Source organism: Zeus faber (assembly GCF_960531495.2).
Source record: "Zeus faber genome assembly, chromosome: 1".
NCBI classification, from domain to species: Eukaryota; Metazoa; Chordata; class Actinopteri; order Zeiformes; family Zeidae; genus Zeus; species Zeus faber.
Window position 1 is genome coordinate 56,199,859 of NC_137193.1, and position 20,827 is coordinate 56,220,685.

General features: G+C 41.5%; 1 protein-coding gene across 2 annotated transcripts in view; it reads right to left on the reverse strand.

Annotated features, from left to right (window-relative positions):
• The window catches only part of tgfbr3 (transforming growth factor, beta receptor III), a 66,822-nt gene extending 54,742 nt beyond the window's left edge, over positions 1-12,080 (reverse strand). The window contains exons 1-2 of one of the 2 annotated variants that reach the window (XM_080005070.1): positions 11,952-12,080; positions 5,796-5,978 (exon numbers count right to left, since the gene is read on the reverse strand). In XM_080005070.1, the coding sequence (XP_079861196.1) occupies positions 5,796-5,856 (61 nt within the window). In that variant the 5' untranslated portion in view covers positions 5,857-5,978; positions 11,952-12,080. Of the gene's footprint in view, positions 1-5,795; positions 5,979-11,933 lie in introns of both variants that reach the window. The other variant, XM_080005071.1, reaches the window with a different exon arrangement.
• Between the last annotated feature and the right edge of the window lie 8,747 nt (positions 12,081-20,827).

Consider the following 20,827-nt stretch of genomic DNA (forward strand, 5'->3'; position numbering starts at 1 on the left):
TAGTACTGGTTGTAATAAAAATACAATTAGTAAGATCATTATGGTAGTTAGATTACAAATACCAACCTTCAGATTAGAGTGTTACATTCAAGCATATACTGTGCAATATATGATTTGCCTAAAATGATCAGTTTTCATTTCTGCCATACTCTTTGTTTGCTAACTAAGCCTGTTAAAAAAATCACTTTAAGATGAGAGGCCTGGAACCTTTGAGTTCAGATTTTACAAGCAACTCTGACTAAAGTTAAACATGCACTGTATTTACTAGATGGAACATTTCACGTCAATCCCGAAAATGGAAAAACAAGTAGAACGCCTGCCAGCAGTGAAATCACAGGATCGCTGCGTCAAAGGATTCCACGTCCAATTTGAAGGAGGATTGGCAGATAAGCCCGAGCCTGTTTTGGTGCTAAGCCCTGTTGATTTCTCAGCTAGTGGAGCTATGAGCTGCCTCTGTGGCACAAGGCCAAAGTGAAGTAAAGGCACTGCTACGAAACAGAGCAGTCAGAGCAAGAATCGGTCGGAGAAAGCTTGCATGTTAGTTGTAGCCTCGGCATCTTACTAAATCTTTATATTTATCGTGACACACTTTGTTTCGAGGGCTCTCATGACAGCTTGTAGTTTATCCACAACAAGGGGAATTTCTTCATCTTTTGGATTGGTTTATTTGAGAGGTAGAAAAGTAGAATAAGAGCATTACAATGTGTTGCCTTTCTGAATCCATTCGATTAACGATTTTTGACGACTCTTGTATAACAAATATGGACAGTTGTGTAATCATCCTTTTTCCACTCAAGACAATAAAGAGCAGAAATGTCAATTGTTTTGAAAGTTGGATATCTGACACTTAAAATTCAAGCTGCGTAAGATTTCGTTTTTTCACATTTCTCAATGCTACACATATTTGTTAATGTTATATGCCCTAATGTTATATGCCTTTGTACCGGCACGCTCAATGCAGGTACAAAGCATTTATGATTGTTCCAAGACAGGTCCTTTGGTCCTTATTGGAAGGTTAAGCAGGAGGGAAGAGAGCATCCACTTAACAATTATCGTGGCTACATTTTCCCAAATCGTGCCTCAACATGCCCCTGGTAATGAAATAGCCGGGCAACATTCTGCTCCTCCCACAATGAGGCCGCGGTTGTCTCTAATTATTATAGGGAACCACGGTAAATGTAGCCGTGTCTGTACTAATGTGACATTATCATAAGTTACAGTATCACTACAAAGAAAAAGGCACAGAGAGGATTATACAGTAGAAAAACATAAAAAAATATGACGTCATTGACCTGGATTAAGCCTTACAAAATATATATTACAAGTGAACGTCAGTCTTGAAGGCATAAAAATCACCCGTTTTCATTTTTCAAGTGTGATATTTAAAGTAGGTAATCCGTGAGATGATTTTGTTCAAAAATCCCATATTTGATACATTTACTGTGTTTAGCTAGCACTAAGAAGCGGCCATTCAATGTACTGTGTGTTATGCATGTGCTCCTCTATATGTTTACATTGTTCCCAGCAAAAAAAAAAAGAAGAAGTGAAAGGCAGGTTGGGGTCAGTAAACGGTCTATATGGATGAACATCCACAAAAAAGAACAGCACCATCGGATGAAATACTCATCCCCAAGTGACCAAGACAAAACCAACAACATATGAATGGATCAGACGATAGTAAAATGGTTGAAAAGTAACGTTGCACTTTCGAGTGGAATTATGGGACTTAATATTATTGGGACTTGTATTCTACCCAACACAGATCTTACGGATTGACACTTTAACAAAAATGACCTTGAAAACCAGCAGGTTGCCCTAGAGAGAACGTGAAGAAGAAAAACCAAGAAAGCGGTGCCTTTGTGTCTGTGAAGGAGTGAAGGAGCGGTGAGAGACGGAGAGGCGGAGGCAGCTTTTCCACCCTTCAATGGGGCTTCTCATCTCGTGGAGAGGGAAGGCCATAGAATAATGAGATGTCAAAATGCCATGCTCCCCGTGCGTGGAAAGGCACAAAGAGGACAAAGAGGAGCCCTTCAACCAGACAAGTTAACAAACACGGGGAGCGGCCAATAAAAGGTCGCTAAAAGGACCGGCGGACACTCGACAAGTCGTGAAAAGCATTTCCGTCTGGGATACAGCCATTTAAAAAGTAAAAAGAGCAAACTGTATGCATTATGTAGAGAATCGTGTGTGGGTTGAGCATCCATCATGAAAAAAAAATAATTTAGTGCTCTAAAGAGGGCCTTCTCTTGTTGCTAGTTTCCAAAGAAGCATTCCCAAATTGGGGCCTGGTCTTTCAGCAAGACGTTATAAGAAGTGAAGGTGAGGTGGCCATGAGTGAAAGGTGAGGCCCCATGAGAGGCCAGTGTGATGAAAGATAGCACCCAAGGACCTTGGCCAGCCTTCATTCAGGGTCTTTTACAGATACACATCTCAGATATAATACTGTGAGACAGAGCAATTACATTACATTAGCATTACATTTCACTGCATATATGTATGAAAGTATGTATATGTATGTGACAAATAAAAATCTTGAATCTTGAATCAAAAACCTTACAAACTTACAAGGTAGCATCTTCATTTCGGGATGGGTTCCCTGATAGATGGGATCCCTGGTAAAAATAAATAAATAAATAATAATAATAATAATAATAATAATAATAATAATAATAATAATAATAATCGTAAAATATCCTGGTGTGGCTGCTCAAAAGAAGTAAAAAAGTACATTGTAAAAAGATTAGTTTGAAAATGTGTAGACATTGCAAATATTCTGACAGAATCTAAGGAAAATCTTTTTTTTTTTTTTTTTTTTTTCCATTGACTCTGTTGTAATCTTCCTGGCTTTATTATTTTGGCCCCCTCTGAGGCCAAACAATAAAGCCAGAAGTCATTCACTTTAGTTGTTTTTCTGCCTTTCTTCAATGGATTCTCGACATGAAGTCTCGTACGCCAGCTCTCCCTGCTGTGTTTTTTTTTCTTGAGGCTTCATGAAACACAATGGAAAAGGCAGGATCACCCCAGCTGTCTCCCATTAGAGGCACTGGCAGAAATTATTTACACGCCTGCTTACTGGAACTGTGGAGCGAGAGAGAGGGGGGCGGGGTTTATCCTACACATATGCGTGTTCCCAATGAAATAACGAGGAATTAAGTGTATTTACAGAGTAACTTTACAAATGTAATATATAGATGCTATTGTCCAAACTTAATCGCAGTTTTTTTATGGTTGAGAAAGAGAGCGAGTGCTGGCAATCTACAAAAATGGACCCAACTTTACACGGCATTTGCACGGGCTTCTAAAGACATGAGATGAACGCCTCATCTTCCAAATTAAGTTTCCCAGAACTTCCACAAAACAAAGAGTTCCGAAACACACCGGCTCCGCCTCTCCTCCCGTCTCGCTCTGTCTCCGAGCTGTTGAGACAGAGGCTTCGCAGCGGGCGAGAGCAGAGCTGTAATTAGAGATGCGCAGGACACCCGTTGATATACAAACATCGCCGCCACTCTCCCGTGTGGAGCCCAACCTCTGGAGCAGCGCCGCTCTGCACTCCCCGCATGAATCACAGAAACATCTGGTTTAGCGTAGAGGGAGGAACTCTGTCGGTTTGGCAAAGCCAACGTGTGTGTGGAGTGTGTCGTTTTGGACCGGACGGCCCACGCTCGCACTTCCCCGTGTCCCTCCCTCCTCCCGCCGACCCCGCCGTCGGCTCGGATTACAGCGGTTGCACAATGCCCACTCGGCCGCCCGCCCCTCTTAAAAAAGCACGGTGGATATAGCTGGAAGATTTATGCTCCAACCTTTTGTTCAACTGTGGCGAGAGAAGCATTACAACTGCTTTTTGGCAGCGCGAGGAGTCAGACGGCGATCTGAAAAGTTATCCGCCAAGGCTACACAAAAATGTCGACGGAGAGAAACCTTTATATAACAGTCAATTAAGGTGTCGTAGGAATCCAAAATCTTGAATGTGAGCAGATGCATTGCAAACACGAGGTGAAACACTTTTTTGTTTACACAGATGTCGATCGTTCTTTCCTCGTCCTCGACGGGACCCAGTCGTCATCCGGCCGACAGTGATTCGCTCTTATCGTCGCTCATTACGCCATGACATGATATAGAGGAAAGTGGAGCACGTGCTCTGCGGCGCGGCACCAAGCCCGGCGCAGTGTGCCTCCAGCGTAACCTGCATCCTGCCGGAGCTGTTTTTGGCAGCCGCCTGAAATTAATATCTGGCCGCGGCTCCTTCATGACTTCATTTCGCTGCGAAACCTGATGTCTGCGAAAAAAAAAAAAAAAAAAAAGCCCGATCCCCATAATATATCCTTCAGAAAATAAAGTCTTTGGCATGGGAGGGAAAAGGGCCACGCTGCATAATGGTCGGAACGCTGCCGAAAAAAAAGCACAAACACGGCGGCGAGAGGGGAGAGTAAGAGTGAAGCAGCGGAGCAGGCGCTTGGAATACAGACGTAGAGGTGCTTTCAGTCTGTCTTTCGAAGAGTTACGGGAGGCCTGACGCTGGATTGCATTACGATGAGAGAAGAGTCATCGCAGACAAATCTAAACATTACGTAAGAGCCCTCCTGACAGGTTTAGAGTGCAGATGTGATTGTTTACACAGATGCTGCAAGATGCGTGCGAGTGAGAGAGAGCAAGAGAGAGAGAGAGAGAGAGAAAGAGTAAGCAGCGGGGAAGATAGTGAAATTATGACATCAAAATGAACAGTAATAGCAGATATGACTATGAATCTTTTCAGTTTTATCCACAAAATCAAACTGTAAATTCAGTGAGTGCAGCAGCCTTTCCATAAAGGCTGTGGCTTGTTTATCTTTAAATACCAATCGAGCATCCCCTGCGACCCAGTGGGACAATGCTGGCAATCTTATCCATTTGAAAGAATTCAGTGCAAAACACACATGAGCTCATTGTGTCGGAGATCCTGGCTTTGTGGGAACAACAGCCCTTTGCTCCAGCTCCATCAGATGCCATCGACACAGCTATTGTTTTTTTTTTGTTTGTTTGGTTTTGTCATGTTCCAAAGGAATTCGCTGGAGAATAACCTCTCAGAGAAGAGTCATAAGCAGCAATGCTCCATTAATGCCGACTCAGCACATACGACCCAGGACCGTATGATACCATAGAATATATTCAAACGAACTGGGATTGAGATTTAAAACAACGTGGGAATATGGATTGTGTGCTGAAGAACAGTGGGGTTAGCTAAAGGAATAGATGACATTTCCATATTGACTTACATGATTTATATCCATTTAAAAAGCATATGCTCATCAACAGCTTTTCTGCGTTCATATTTGCAGGTGCTTATCTGCGTGGTTTGTGCTGGATTGTTGGCCGTATCCGAATCTGACACAAATCTCATTCCAATTAGTCTGACATCACCATCAGAGGTGTAGCGTTTAGGACGGGAATTTGCGTTTGTCAGCGCTTTTCTCAATACAAACTGTCATGAATCACTCTTCTGACAAGTGCTATCTGTAAAAACCCGCTGCAGGGGAACAGTGGAAAGTCCCGGGGTGTGAATCTGGGATTGCCAAACAAAAGGAGTGTGATTAGGTCAGCATATATGTATGTGTATGTATATATGTATATATGTGTATATGTGTATATGTGTATGTGTACACACACACACACACACACACACACACACACACACACACACACACACACACACACACACACACACACACACACACACACACACACACACACACACACACACACACACACACACACACACACAGAATGGAGGAAAAACCGTATAGTGATGTAAAACCTACCTGCAGATGCCAGGCTGTATATTGCAAAAAGCAGCAGGGAGATTATGGATCTTCGAGCCATTGCGCTGTGATACCATGCAGCTTTTAGAAACAGCAGAGGCAGGTTGAGTGGGGCTTCCTCCTGGTTGGCAGAGTGGCGCCCTTCTCCAGAGTCGTCTAAAGGAAATCCACTTTAAGCTTTAGCTGCAAAGTGAACAAAAGTGGAGAAAGTCAGAGGAAGGAAGCTGCAGAGACATTAGTGTGGCCAAACAGAAGGGGTTCGCGCCCTGTCATGAATACCCTGTGGGAGTGGTGAGACGAGACAGAGGAGACAGTGGGCTGCAGAGCGGGGGATTAAAGCAGGAGGGCTAATTGGGAGCCGTGCAAGCTTCAAAAAAGCTGCCCTGCGTACGTCTTCCCGCTCCCCGTCTCTGGCAGCGCGGCTGAGCGGCTCCGCTGGGCATCAAACACTTGGGAGTGTGCTCCGGGTTATTTAACACACGGTAATTGAGAGTCAGGAAACGGTAAACCCTCCAGTGGGGTCCTTGCTAAGCAGCTTAATGCAACGGTGCTAAACAGCATGACCCGTGTTGAACTTCTTCAATTGACTAATCTAACTCAAAGACTCAAAACTATGAACACAATGTCCGGGAGAGAAAGCCCCAAATTACCATCCTGTCAATCCATTTAGGCACAACATCTGTTTTATTCTTCAGAGCTTTACATCATCTAATGATACCTCAAAAACTTATGGCACGGGTATATAAGAAAGTCGAGCTTGGCAATATCAAGTATCACAATACATTTTATTTAAAAAAATTTAAATCTATATAAATGCGTATGTGACAAATAAAAATCTTGAATCTTGAATCTTGAATCTTGAATGCGTAAATTCAACTTTAATTGAACTCAAACGACATGACAGTTTATTACTATTGTGTTTGAGAATTCATTTTATTATATAATATACACACACGCATTTCAAGCCAGGTTTACCAATGTGGTTGGAGTGACTGACTGCATACAGGTTGTAATAAAAGCGTCCTACCACAATTTTATCTTGTTAATAAAAAAACATCACCAATCAATTTAAGTGCAGCTCATGGGTTATTCAGATTTGGCTTTGCTCAGTATCATTTCCATCTGTCTAGACCACAAAAACATACTGTGCATCCAATCAGAAGGATATGGTGCACCTCTACCTCTGTTGCCAAAGCTTTTATCTCTGTTTTCTGAGATCAATTGTTTCTCCATTTCACCCCTTTACTGTTACACATTAGACACAAAAGTGACTTGGTCTTGTGACCATATTTTTTTAGGCATGCGATTAGGGGCAAGTCGCCCTTGCTAAAAACGTGCGCTCCCTGCCCTGAAATGACCTGTCTATAAACATCCAAATATGAAATATCACCCTCATTGCACTGTCACCACATGATCTGCAATTCATAAAAATAAATACAGACCACATGACTGTTATTTTTTTCTTACAAAATCGACAGAACTTGTGTCAGGAAGCCCGTTCTGACTGTGGATGCGTTGAAAATAAACATGCTCTGGGGGTTTGAAACTGTTTTGTTAGTTTCTCGGTTAGATGGTTGACCTGTAATTTGCTTGTCATTGAATGATGGGAGGGACAGGCGTAGCGTCCATAATGCACAGGAGACGGGCGTGTTAGGTCCCGATGTTTGCTTGTGGAATACAAGGCAGTTCTGTTGTTTGAGTGTTTGAGAAGTAACAACGCAATAGCATTAGTATCTTGGCCTATTCTGACATTCGCAACTCCCCCATTTACATTTGTTCTGCTGCTGCCCCTTGGAGGCTTTCTACTGCACCATTTCTTTACAAATTAATGGTGTAGGAGGATGAGCCTCCACCTCAAAACATTTGTTTGAGCGGTGACTATGCTCACCATTGCTTCCCATTATCTATGCTGGTTCCAATAGTGTTGCAAATGTGTGCTTCACTAACCACATTCCCACTCTCCACTCACACTTAATTGTGGGCGAAGTGGCCTTTTATTATAAGCCCATTGGCGTTAGCTTGGTACTGTAAGATATTTCCAAGTGTGGCATTTTGCCGATACATAAATAAATGGCCATTTTGTGCCAAACACATATGCATTGGCCCAATCCAACAAAATCCCAGGACACAAATTATGTTTTTTCACTCAGGCAAATGTTACTGCTTTAAAAATAAAGTCCACAAAAAGAATTTTTGTGATTATGTTTGGCCAACACATACGGTATATGGTTGGCGCAAGCAAAATGCCAACGACGGGCCAATGTATCTACCGTATGGTCTGGAAGCAAAACACCAAAGTTGGCCCAACCAGTTGGCCTGCCTGACATTTGGGACATTTAGCGTCTGCTGGAGCGTGCCTTTGGATTTTTGGATGATGTGGCTAGCCATGAATAGAAGGGCATTAGGCAGTGTATCGACTAAGCCTCGTCTTTGCAGTAGCATCCAGCATGCTTGTTTGGTATGATTACCTCCAGTAGTAAGTGGTTGAACGCTGGGGCTTTTTTGTGAGTAGTGGTGGCCAGAAATCAGCCAAAAAATCAAAACAGATCATTTAGTAGTTTGATGAATAGGGGACGGTTCCAACCCCTTGATGAAATTTGAGTCTGCTCATCCGAAAGCCCAACCTGAATACTGGCAACCGTGCTACCGTGCTGCAAAGTTAGTGTGGGTTTTCTTCTAAATAACACAGTGAAAAAGTAAGGGCAATGGCAAGGGAGGCAGAGCTGGGAGAGAAAGACTCTTGCAAGAATCTTTTCAGCTTTAAATCATTGTTCTACTCCCAGGCAGATAGGATAGTCGAGATCACTATTCACAACCCTGAGATCACTATTCACAACCCTGAGGTGGTTTGTACAAGATTCAAATAAATCCCAAATGATTCTGGAGAAACTGCTATAATTTTAAATATACCAGATATACCATCCAACAGCTAAAAACAGCACTAACCAAATCTGCACTTTTAGCTATCATGGTCGAGGAAAAGCGTATAAGTGTGTACAATTGTATGACAGTACAATACCCTGAAAATATATATATATATATATATTTTGTTGAAATCATATTTATTTATATAACCGTTACCTGTCTATAAATGTGACCTGTAGTGACCGCTGAACCACACTGCACTAGCACCAGCGTTTACTCATGGTTGGCAGGCACGGTGATCCCTCTCTCTTTGACCTGTGTGTGTGTGTGTGTATGTACACAAAGTGGGAGAAACAGATGGAGCTCTACGTGCACCTACATCCCTAGAGGGGAACCACAGCGGCCGGATGGGAAGCGCAGTGCACGACACACCAAGGTGCATCGCTCTGCGCCGCTAGCAGCTGCACAGGACAAAAGGGCCTTTCACTCCCGGGCAGCTGCGGTTTCTGGGAAGTCATTTTGAGGGATCACGATAAATACTACACTTCCACCTTGTCTATGAAAGCGACTGCCCTTTTATTAGATTTATGTCCTCCTCATCTCTATCTCCTCCCTCTGACTAATTGAAGCCAAACTGCGCTCACTCCTGCGAGCCAAGGACCAAATCACAAGGAAAGTGACAACCAAGAATTAAGCATAACGAGAAACCACAATGTTATTATTTTATTACCTCATCGACTCATAGACTGGTAATGTGGTTAATTTGGGGATAGAGGAGGAATAAGAGAGCCAACAAAAACACATATTGTATTTGTTCACAAAAAGGGTGTGTTTGTTCAAAATGTTATATTCTATATTAACAAAAGCTGAAGTAGAAGAACGTAAACGAGTTCCATCCAGGTGTGGTTTTGGATGGCTTTCACTACAACGGATACACGGAGGTGGTCTTGTTGCAGCAACAGTCAAATCACCTCATGTGACTGCTCCTCAACCCTTACGCTCTAAGCAGAGAAAGTATTTCACCCAGAGACGATCTGGAAAACACATCAAAACACGCAGACCCCAGAGTGAGTTCTGCACACTGCAGAGGCAAAGCCCAACAGTCTCTGACGGACTGGGAGGTCAATTCAAAGTCTAAGGCCTTGTTTATACCTGAGTTTCACTTCCTCAATTCGGTGGACATTCAGTGTAACGTCTCCAAACACAATCCCTACTCTAAAAGATGCCAGATATAAGTACACAATGAGTCAGTTCTATCAGTGTGTATGTGTGTGTGTCTTTTTCTGCCTGTGTCTTTGTACTGCACAATACGTTGTGTGATGCGCAACCAAAGTTATTTTCATGCCCTTAATTGAAACTAGTTTTTCACACATGGAGAGCTATGCTGTACTGGTGGTATCACCATGAATAAGGTATGAAATTTGTGTTGTTAGGTCCTCGATAACTGTTTTTCAATATGCACCAATCACAGGTGACTATCCTGCCACCAACACACCCAAAACACAGTGAGCTTTATGCTGTAGTTGTTCGTGCATCAATTCAAAATAATAAAAAAAAAAAACATGCTGTCGCCCCTAGATACCACAAAGCTATTCAGTGCCAGTGCGAAAAAAGGCATTATGTATTAACTCGTGCAAAGTCTCAGCTAGAGTAACCCTATGTAGCAGTGAGGTTAAATGAAAGCAGTAATTGGGAGGCGGGGTGGGTGAATAGATGTTTTTGTATTATCTATGTACCTCATTAAGTACTGCACCTAATTTTCAAAGGCCCTGACTTTCAATGTTCTTCAACCTGCTCCTGTATGTTAGTATACAGCAGTAGCCACCATGAGGTAATTTAAAATGCAAAGTCAAACTCACACCTAAGGAACACGGCCTTCAGCACAGAACAAAACACTGATAAAAACAAGGACCACTTGATGTATCACTCAACCCATGTTTATGTCTCAGACACTCAGACACTAAGTGTACCAAAAATGGAGCACACTTAGAGTTATCTAAATATTTAGATCCATAACAAAATATATTCTGATCAATCTGTAATGGAAAGGTTTTGTATCCCCCAATGACAGCCAAATTCAAGCAGTAAGTAGATCAAATTCAGAAGATTGTGCAAAAAGTAAAATAAAAAGCATCATCACGTCACTTCAACAGATGCAATTTCTTGAAAAAAAAAATCTGCAAACTTATTTGTAAACTTTCTTTTGCAAAAGTAAGAAAAAAAGTGACACATTTTATTCACATCAATCCCAAAATTGCCAGTTGATGCAAATACAGAGAGTTTCTTATGCACATGTACAAGATACAAATGCTGCTCATAAATGGGTGTTCCTCCATCAGACCTAAATGTCAGGTCCGCATATTAATAGGTCGCAAGTCAATCAATTAATATGGACATAAAATCTATAGGCTTAAAGAAACACCCTGTGCATTACCAAACCAAAGCTAATATGGACGGCCTACAGGGGGGCATAAAACGTTGTTTTAAAATCCATTATTGATGCATCTTGAGGCATTTAAACAGTGCCCATAGCACCATGTCCCATTGGGCAGGAGAGCCTGTGACGTCAGAAACACATGCAACCAGGGATCACACTATAATTTATATATATATATATATATATATATATATATATATATATATATATATATATATATATATGTATATGTGTGTACACACATACATACACACATATACATACATATATATATATATATATATATATACATACATATATATATATATATATATATATATATATATATATATATATATATATATATATATATATACATACATATATATATATATATATATAAATATATATATATACATATATACATATACATACATAAATACATACATACATACATACACACATACACACACACACACACACACACACACATACACACACACACACACATATATATACTGTATAGTTGGTTCTCACAGATCTGATTTTTGTGATTCTAAACCTATCTCACTGCTCACTGTTCATATTGCTGCTGATTTTCTACTAATAGTGAATTATTCCCTTTCCTTTCTTTCTTTAACTAGTACGTGATCATAATAAAGAGACTGAGAATAACAATGAGTTAGTAGTGGCACCTAGGTTAGTAGCAGCATAATAATACAGATGTTCAGCTGGATTTAAAAGCGCAGCAACACTACATTGCGCGACAACATTACGTTCATACCGTTATAAAGTATAAGTGTGATGCAGTCTGAGCGTTTCTGCGTAAATAATGTATATCTCCTACTTTGACGCACGGTAGCGGATTGACGCACCATAGAGTCTTCCAAAAATCCCGAAAGTGAAGTTGGTTGAAGTTAAAGTTGTGGAGGATGCAAATGTTGACGCACCGTCCGTCTAACCTTCCACCATTACGTAAAAAAAAAAAATCAAACAGCTGTGAACAGAGCGGCTTTATTATACATATCTGAATAAACAGCCTCCACGCAAAACTTTTTAAATAGTTATGTCCCCTTTTTCACCAAGTCCTTCATTTAGAGGCGGGGCTTGGGGGGGTGGGTGGACTTTAGTGCTCTTCCTGTGTGTGTGTGTGTGTGTGTGTGTGTGTGTGTGTGTGTGTGTGTGTGTGTGTGTGTGTGTGTGTGTGTGTGTGTGTGTGTGTGTGTGTGTGTGTGGTCTCACTGAGGCCCATGATGAGGAGAAACAATACTAAAAAATAATCTTAAATGTTTGAAAAATAAGGCTTTTTTTTTCATGTTTTAGCAATGGAAAAGGACGGTTGTGTATATAATGTAATGTTTGACTGTATAAATGACCATTGTATATATTTATATGTTGTATAACCATTGTTTACATACAATGTTCATAGAAATTATAAATGCTTTATTGTATTGTGTTGTTTCAGGCTCATTGTATAATGTATTTTTTCTCTGTGTACACTGCTGTAACACTGGGAGTATCTATCAATCTATCTGTTGTAAATTGTTTTGAAAATCTGGTATAATTGTACTTATTCTCATCAACCGTGGTGGTGAACAGATTCTGAAATAATTTTGTCACGCTTGTGATGACTGAATTATCAACATTGTTCAACATTTCAACTCAATACCCCATGTCTTGATCACTTTTAATCATTTCAGAATTTGAATCCTTACGTTAACAAACATGCATTCTCATAGCCTGGCCACAAGCACTGAGGGATAATTTGTTGAAATTAAAATGTGATTTTGAATCACAAATATGGTCTATATCTCCACTTAATACAGTCATCACTACAGTGAGAGCTGCACTGTCAGTCATGTTTGACAGGAAAAATCAAAAATGTCCTCCTTCGGGCTTCTGTTTGTTTTTGTTGTTGTTGTTGTTTTCATGTTAGATAGGGATTTTTCACTGCTTTTTTGTTAAATGGCAAGATGAAAGTAGTGACAGCAACAAATGGCAGGTTGGTTGCTGTTTTGATCACACCGCTACATGTACAAACCACTTGATCACATTTAAATACCCATGAGCATAATTACATCAATTAGGATGGCATTAAACCCTTATGAGATCATGGAGTTATATTAAAAACATTTTCTTAACACATATAAGCCTTTTATACCTATAAACTCTGTTTTACTTGGTTTGCTTTAGCTATAGGAATATAATATTTCTGCTGCTCTTGTGCAATATGTTAACACACAAAAACTACACACCCTATGGCATGTACCGGCCTGTGAGTGATGGGAATTGAGTGCGTTTTTAAATCCCTTTCATTCAGTACGAGCACACAGCTTATTGGCAGCGCTTGCTCTTGCCAAACAAACACTGCACCGCTCCAGAATATCAGTGTTCCACCGAAAGGGATATGCTGCATGACTAGGTACAACACGAATGTCAGCTCACTGATTTGCCACTAATGAGACGGCACCTGTGACAAGAGGGAAGGAAACTTTTGTTCCGGAATGCAGTGATGTCTTCACAAAAACATTGATGTGCTGCTTTTTGAGGGTTGACAAGGAAATGCTCAAAGGGATCAAAATATTTGCATATCATACATATGCATGCCTCGGTGTTGCACTGTGTTTATTTACACTGTGCTGGGGTTGACAATCTAGCTCAAAAGAAGGGGGATGGAAGGCATCACAGTGTGTGAGTACATATGATCTCCAGAATCGAAGGCACTCAGTCATTGATGTGGCACGTGTGTGTGTGTGTGTGTGTGTGTGTGTGTGTGTGTGTGTGTGTGTGTGTGTGTGTGTGTGTGTGTGTGTGTGCGTGTGTGTGCGTGTGCGTGTGTGTTGACCTGGCTGATTCGAGCATTGTAGCGCAATCATTCCATACTGAGTGAAAACAAGTGATGCTGCATGGAACTACATGATATTAGCTATTTGATATCAAGGTCAAACATAGATATCTTGAAACTTAAGTATGTGGTTGTTGTTTTTACTTTACTTTTGTTTTACAGTACCAACATATTTATCTCTGCCTGTTTGTTCTGCCATTACCGCCGCTCAATTACCCCCCAATCAACACCACAAACTGTATGGATAGAGTAGATATACAATAGATAGAAAGATTTCCCTTCCCATGTACATATAATGAAAGGGATATAACAGACTTGCGTTAAAATAGTCTGAGGAAAAACATGGAATATGCTTCCCTCTAGTGGATCATTTGTAGAAATGTTAAGGAGGTTCTAACATACCTGCATTTTATTTGGGTTTTCTGAAATGATTATAATTGCACTTTGAATGTTTTCATACTTTAAATTGATCGGGGCTATAAATAGTGGCGATCAGCGGACGATTTCTTCCGGTTTGGATTGAAAACGAAGCCACAGCGACACCTGGTGGTCGGATGGCGCTGCAGCAGCCACTTCACCTGGAGGGCTACTGTACAATAATGCGTAACATACTGTATCAATATGCTTCATTTGCAGGTCTTAAATATATTCTCTAATGACAACGTTCTATTTATTTCTATGAAAGCAATCATGAGCCACAATCAATCAAAAATACAGACTGTTTCTGCAGCCACACACACACACACACACACACACACACACACACACACACACACACACACACACACACACACACACACACACACACACACACACACACACACACACACACACACACCTTGGCCCAAGAGATTCTTGAGTCCTGAAGGAAAATATATTGCGGCAGGGAAATCCAGTTATGGAAAACGCACGTAAACATATTTGGGCAATTCCTTACGTAGCTCCGCCCACAGTCGCTGTGGCAACCTGGGGGCATCGTCATCATTAAGACTGATGTCATATTTTGTCAAGATTGGTGCTGTCACAATGACATCCTTTGTGATGTCACAACATTGTTATGTCACAACTTTTTGATGTCACAACTCTCCACCTATAAAGTGCAAAGTCCCCATGTTGTTAATTCAGTCTAAAGATACAATTTTCAGGTAAGAATTTTTGTTTATCATAGTTTAAAGTAATAAATGCATGTAGTAATTTCAGCATGTATTTATTTAAAAATAGAGTATACTAAGTATACCAATAAAGACATCTGTTTTAAACACAGGAGGCATAGCTTTAAACCGAGAACTTGTTTTGTTAGGTATTGCGACATGGCTAGATTAAAAAAAAAAAATCATAAAGGAGGAGAATGACTTCATCCTACAGACACGCTTGCGCATCTTTTTAACTTACTACTGCATTATGTTGAGTTGCAACATTTAATAGTGGCTGAGGGTGTTCCACGCAGAGTAAAACTGCTTTGGTGTTTTTTAGGATCAAAAAATATACGCATCGTCCCAGTTTGTCCCGGTTTCAAGTTGTGTCCCCATTCCTGATGGATATATGTAAAACACTAAAATGTCCCAGTGTTCAAAATTCACTACCAAACTGTCCCGGTTTTTACCAAAATATTATACTTGTTTTTAACGCTTACATAGACGTTTATCATGTTCTGTCCCACTCATCACTACCTACCCGATGCAAAAACAATGCACCACGCGTCTGAATTCAACACTGATTTGTCTGTATGTCAGTCGATGTGTCGTTGTCAAGGCTGTTGTTCGCCTATGACGCTTTGTGCCTCGTGACAGAATCTGTCCGTACTACCAGTTAGCGGTCACACCGCAGGGAAGGTCAGTCTTTTCTCTAGACCTCCAGAAGGCTTACTCTATTCTTCCTGAAGTAGCCGGCAACGGAAACGCTGCATTCTGCTCACACTGCATTGAGTGCGTTTTCGGTCGCGCGCGGTGGAAGCGCAACATGAGATTCAACATAAGTGATGATAATAATAATAATAATAATATTTAATAGCAACAATAGTCCGTCTTCCTAAGTGCATGAAGGTGCGGTATACCCAAAGGCCCCAGTTTGAGGGTTAACAATGTGGTCAACATACTTTACTGGCTTTTATATCAGTGTGAATTTATCCATTTTTACCAGGACTTTATGCGGTCAATTGATCGTGAGATGTATCTGATTTGATACAATTGATCAAATAAATATATACGAGTAAAACAGGCCCTGTCTCTCCCACTGTAAATAACTTCCATCACTCCCGCGGTTCCTGCGACCCACAGGAAGTGGGGTGAGCGCCGGGTTCCAGGCGTGAGCCCATAGGACATGGAGTGATTGATGCTGCGTTCCAGTCAAACTCGGAAATCTGTCACTCTGACCACTTGTTCCGCGACGTGTTCCATCGCGTCTGTCCAGGACAAACATGGGCTCCCGCAGAAAACGTTTGTTGACGTAATTTAAAAAAAAAACAACCGAGAGTTTTGATCCAAGTTAGACGCGTTTGCGAATAAAAAAACAAAACGACCTAACGGTGCGTAACGCCACGTTGTTGTGACGTCATATCCGTTACCGCGGCACACCCGGGCCCCGGGGAGCTCCCCGCGAAGTTGTGACCTAAAATGTCGCGTAAAATCGCTGGGCTGCTGCACTTTTCCCAGCAGAGGTCGGGGTTTCCGCGTTCCAAAGCGAATGGAATGCAGCATTAACCACGTCACAATTGAATAGTCGGTGAAATCGACTTCCAAGGGTTCACATTTAAAACGTTAATTTCTGGGACGAAACTCCTCGTTTGTCTTTTAAAAATGGGTTTATCGTTTATGTTGTCGTCCCCCGAAATTACAGGCATAATTTAAATATCTTGCAAATAAGTTGTTAGACAATAACTACATCTTCTGGCAGTTGGATTTGGGTTCAAATTAAAATATACCGCAGCTAATCTGAAATGACTCGTTTTTAACGTTCGGCTTTTTTTTTTTTAATCAAACCTCGTTTTCGAAGCCCAGTAAAAGCACTTCCTGTGAAGTTAAGATGCCGCCAGGTGGGAGCGGCCGCACTGCAGGTGCCACGCAGCCCAGACTGGCACGCCACCTTCCATGCCGCGCCAAAGGACACCATGCAGGTACCCGGCGACAATTCGGATCCTATTGCAGAGGTTGCTGGTTGGCTCCAATGCCGATTGTGCATTTGTGTTCCCGTGTGTTAATGCTTGGAACGTTTGCATCCGGCGAAAGTAGAATTTCACGGTGCAAACGAAACCCACCTTTTACCGATCCAGATATGCAGCAAACATCACCAACCACCGCGTTTTGCACCGCGGTGTGCAACGTGAGCTTTACGCCGGACGCCTCTGTGACGGTTAACAACATCCTCTTGTCGGACAGAAACAATGCCGACACCTGCTGCAGTTTACAGGTTTAATAGTGAAGGGTTTCTCTGTACGGTACCATGTAAAGAAACGAGTCATTGGTTCCACTGGAAGCAATCGTTAATTCGTAATTGGTTTTTTTTCCTCCACGTGTCTTACTCTGGAAATGTCTCACCCTAAAAACGTAAGAGTTTAATAACGTTTTTGAAATGAATTTAACTTATAAAATATAGGTTTAACAAAAAAAAAGCCAACATTTAAAGTGGAACCTTGAATTGCTTGCTCCAGCTCAGCCGATGCGAGTGTAAGAAGTTAGTTCAGTTGGTTAGTTAGTTAGTTTGGTTGTATTGGCCGGGTTGTGGCCTATAACATTTAAGTTAATGCAATGCCTCGTTTACGTCAACTTGGACTCGCCGACTTTTGGATTTTGAAATACTTCGGGAACCCGCCAAACGAGTATTATTTTCTCTGTATGTGAAACCCAACATTGTGTTTCTCCTTCGAGGATCGATTGAAATCGCAATATGAACGGTGGATGACCTGCAAGACGCTGTTAACTGCGCAGCCGGGGCTCGGCAAGCGCCGACGGGAGCGGGGAAAACACTTTGACCAATTAGGGTTTTGGAGCGAGAAACTCGCACAAAAATAATGACCCCGGCGGAGCGTCCGTGCAAACAAACCGTTCCGACTGAAAAAGTAACAGATGCTACTACCCGGATCCCAACAAGCGTCTTAGATTCGCACGAATGTGTTTTACACCTTTTTTTCAATGTTAAATACTTGAATGGAGGCGCAAATTACAACAGATCATTGGAAGGCGCACCAATTCGTCGTGGACACGGAAACGGATGTCACCTGGAAAGAAAGGTCACGTTCCCTTTACTTACTTTCACGTTCCCTTACTCCTGGTGACTTTCATGTTTATTTTTTCTTTTTGATAATTGTACGGATATTTTATGCACAACATTAGTTTGGAACGTTCACAGGGTGAGTGTCGTTGGTTATTGATGGCACAACCTGAGGGTTTGAACAGAAAGATATTTTTAAGTAGTAAGAGGTGTTTAAAAAAATAAAAATAAAAAAAACAAGCACATTATATCCATGTATGGGCTCTAGGTGCATCAAGTATCACAAAGTACTGGGAAGACGGTGTCAGCAGCATACCCCCTTAACAACAGGGAAGCAAAGAAGGAACTGGATGTGTTTGGGGATAACAAGCATCTGGTGTTCCAGCAAGCCCCAAAGTACCTCGGCGTATGCCTGGATAGGACTCCTGCTGGTACAAGCTGGAGGGCCTCGGCCAAGACACTCTGGATTTCTACACGAGCCCTGGTCTTCTCTGCAGCTGAATACTGTGCCCCGGCCTGGTGTAGGAGCCCACATGTCAAAAAGGTTGACACTGTGATCAACAACTGTCTCCGGACAATAACCGGCTGCCTGAAGCCCACCCGGTGTCCTATCTGCCCGTCCTTTCAGGAATTGCCCCGGCCTGACTTCGACGGGAGGCTGCTACCATCAACCTTGCCAGGAAAGCCCAGACACACAGCTGCCATATCCTGCATGACACAAGCGTTAAATCAGCGCCTCCACTCAGACTCAAGTCCCGCCACCCCTACAACAAGGCGGCACAACAAATGCTCCACTCCATCCCGGAGGACTTGGCGACTAGTGCATGGCTGGTGGCATCCTGGAAGCAGGGGTGGGAGTCGGCTGGGCCATCACTCATGCATTCAGGACCCGGGAGATGGTGTTGAAGGAGAACATCTACCACGCCGTCAATGGACCCTGCTGAACCGCCTGCAAACCGGAGTCGGCTGCTTCAAGTCTTCTTTAAAGAAATGGGGCTTGGCAGACAACACAGCATGTGAATGTGGCGAGCCAGAGCAGACTGCCGAACACATAACCACCACCTGTCCTCTGTTCAAACCACCATCAGAGACCAGCCTCTTCCAAGTGGGACCAGAGATGAGGGTGTGGCTACGAGACACTTGAGTTGGACATCTGAGGATGACCGAATCTGTCACTACAGTACATTGTTGCAATTATTTAATCTAAATATGAACATAGTGTGAAATAAGATTCTATATAAATGGTTTAATCCAGATTAAAGAAGAATTTTAAGATGATGTTAAACACGTTCTAACAACTGAAAATAAGACACTAATTAGTATTTCGAACAGTTGCGTTGAAGCAAATTAGCTGGATACCTACATTTTTATATTCCCATATTCAATGGTGTTCTATATAAGTATACACCATAATATTGCAATTAATTGTATTATTGTTTTTCTACAATTCAATTGACAGCTCTAGTCCAAAATGTATGGATTTTTTATGGATGTTCTGGATTTCCCTGCCGCAATATATTTCCCTTCAGGACTCAAGGTGTGTGTGTGTGTGTGTGTGGCTGCAGAAACAGTCTGTATTTTTGATTGATTGTGGCTCATGATTGCTTTCATAGAAATAAATAGAACGTTGTCATTAGAGAATATATTTAAGACCTGTAAATGAAGCATATTGATACAGTATGTTACGCATTATTGTACAGTAGCCCTCCAGGTGAAGTGGCTGCTGCGGCTCCATCCGGCCACCAGGTGTCGCTGCGGCTTCGTTTTCAATCCAAACCGGAAGAAAGCCAGACAGCTTCACAAGGCTTCGTCCGCTGATCGCCACTATTTATAGCCCCGATCAATTTAAAGTATGAAAACATTCAAAGTGCAATTATAATCATTTCAGAAAACCCAAATAAAATGCAGGTATGTTAGAACCTCCTTAACATTTCTACAAATGATCCACTAGAGGGAAGCATATTCCATGTTGTTCTCGAACTACGAATCTATGAACGAATCTGTCACTACAGTACATCGTCGCAATTATTTCATCTAAATATGAGCATAGTGTGAAATAAAGATTCCATATTCATGTTTTAATCCGGGTTAAAGAGGAATTTTAAGACAATGTTAAACACGTTCTAACAACTAAAAATAAGACACTAATTAGTATTTCTATCAGTTGTGTTGACGCAAATTAGCTGGATACCTACATTTTTATATTCCCGTATTCAATGGTGGTCTATATAAGTATACACCATAATATGTTTTACTATGAATGATAGTGGCATGAAATAAGAAAATACAATAGAATTGCAATTCGTTGTATTATTATTTTTCTACAATTCAATTGACAGCTCTAGTCGAAATTTTATATTCCCCCCCCACAATAGTTTCTCCCAAATATTACTGAAAACTTGCCTCTTGACCCACTTGTGTAAATCCAAACCACAATGTGAGAATATAATTGTTGAACTGTTCATGACCAAGACCGAAGTAATGCTGTAGGTGGCAGCGTTACCCTAAAAATGTAGAACTGTGTGTGTGTGTGTGTGTGTGTGTGTGTGTGTGTGTGTGTGTGTGTGTGTGTGTGTGTGTGTGTGTGTGTGTGTGTGTGTGTGTGTGTGTGTGTGTGTGTGTGTGTGTGTGTGTGTGTGTGTGTGTGTGTGTGTGTGTGTGTGTGTGTGTGTGTACGTCTTAGTCTTTTTTTTTAAAGAC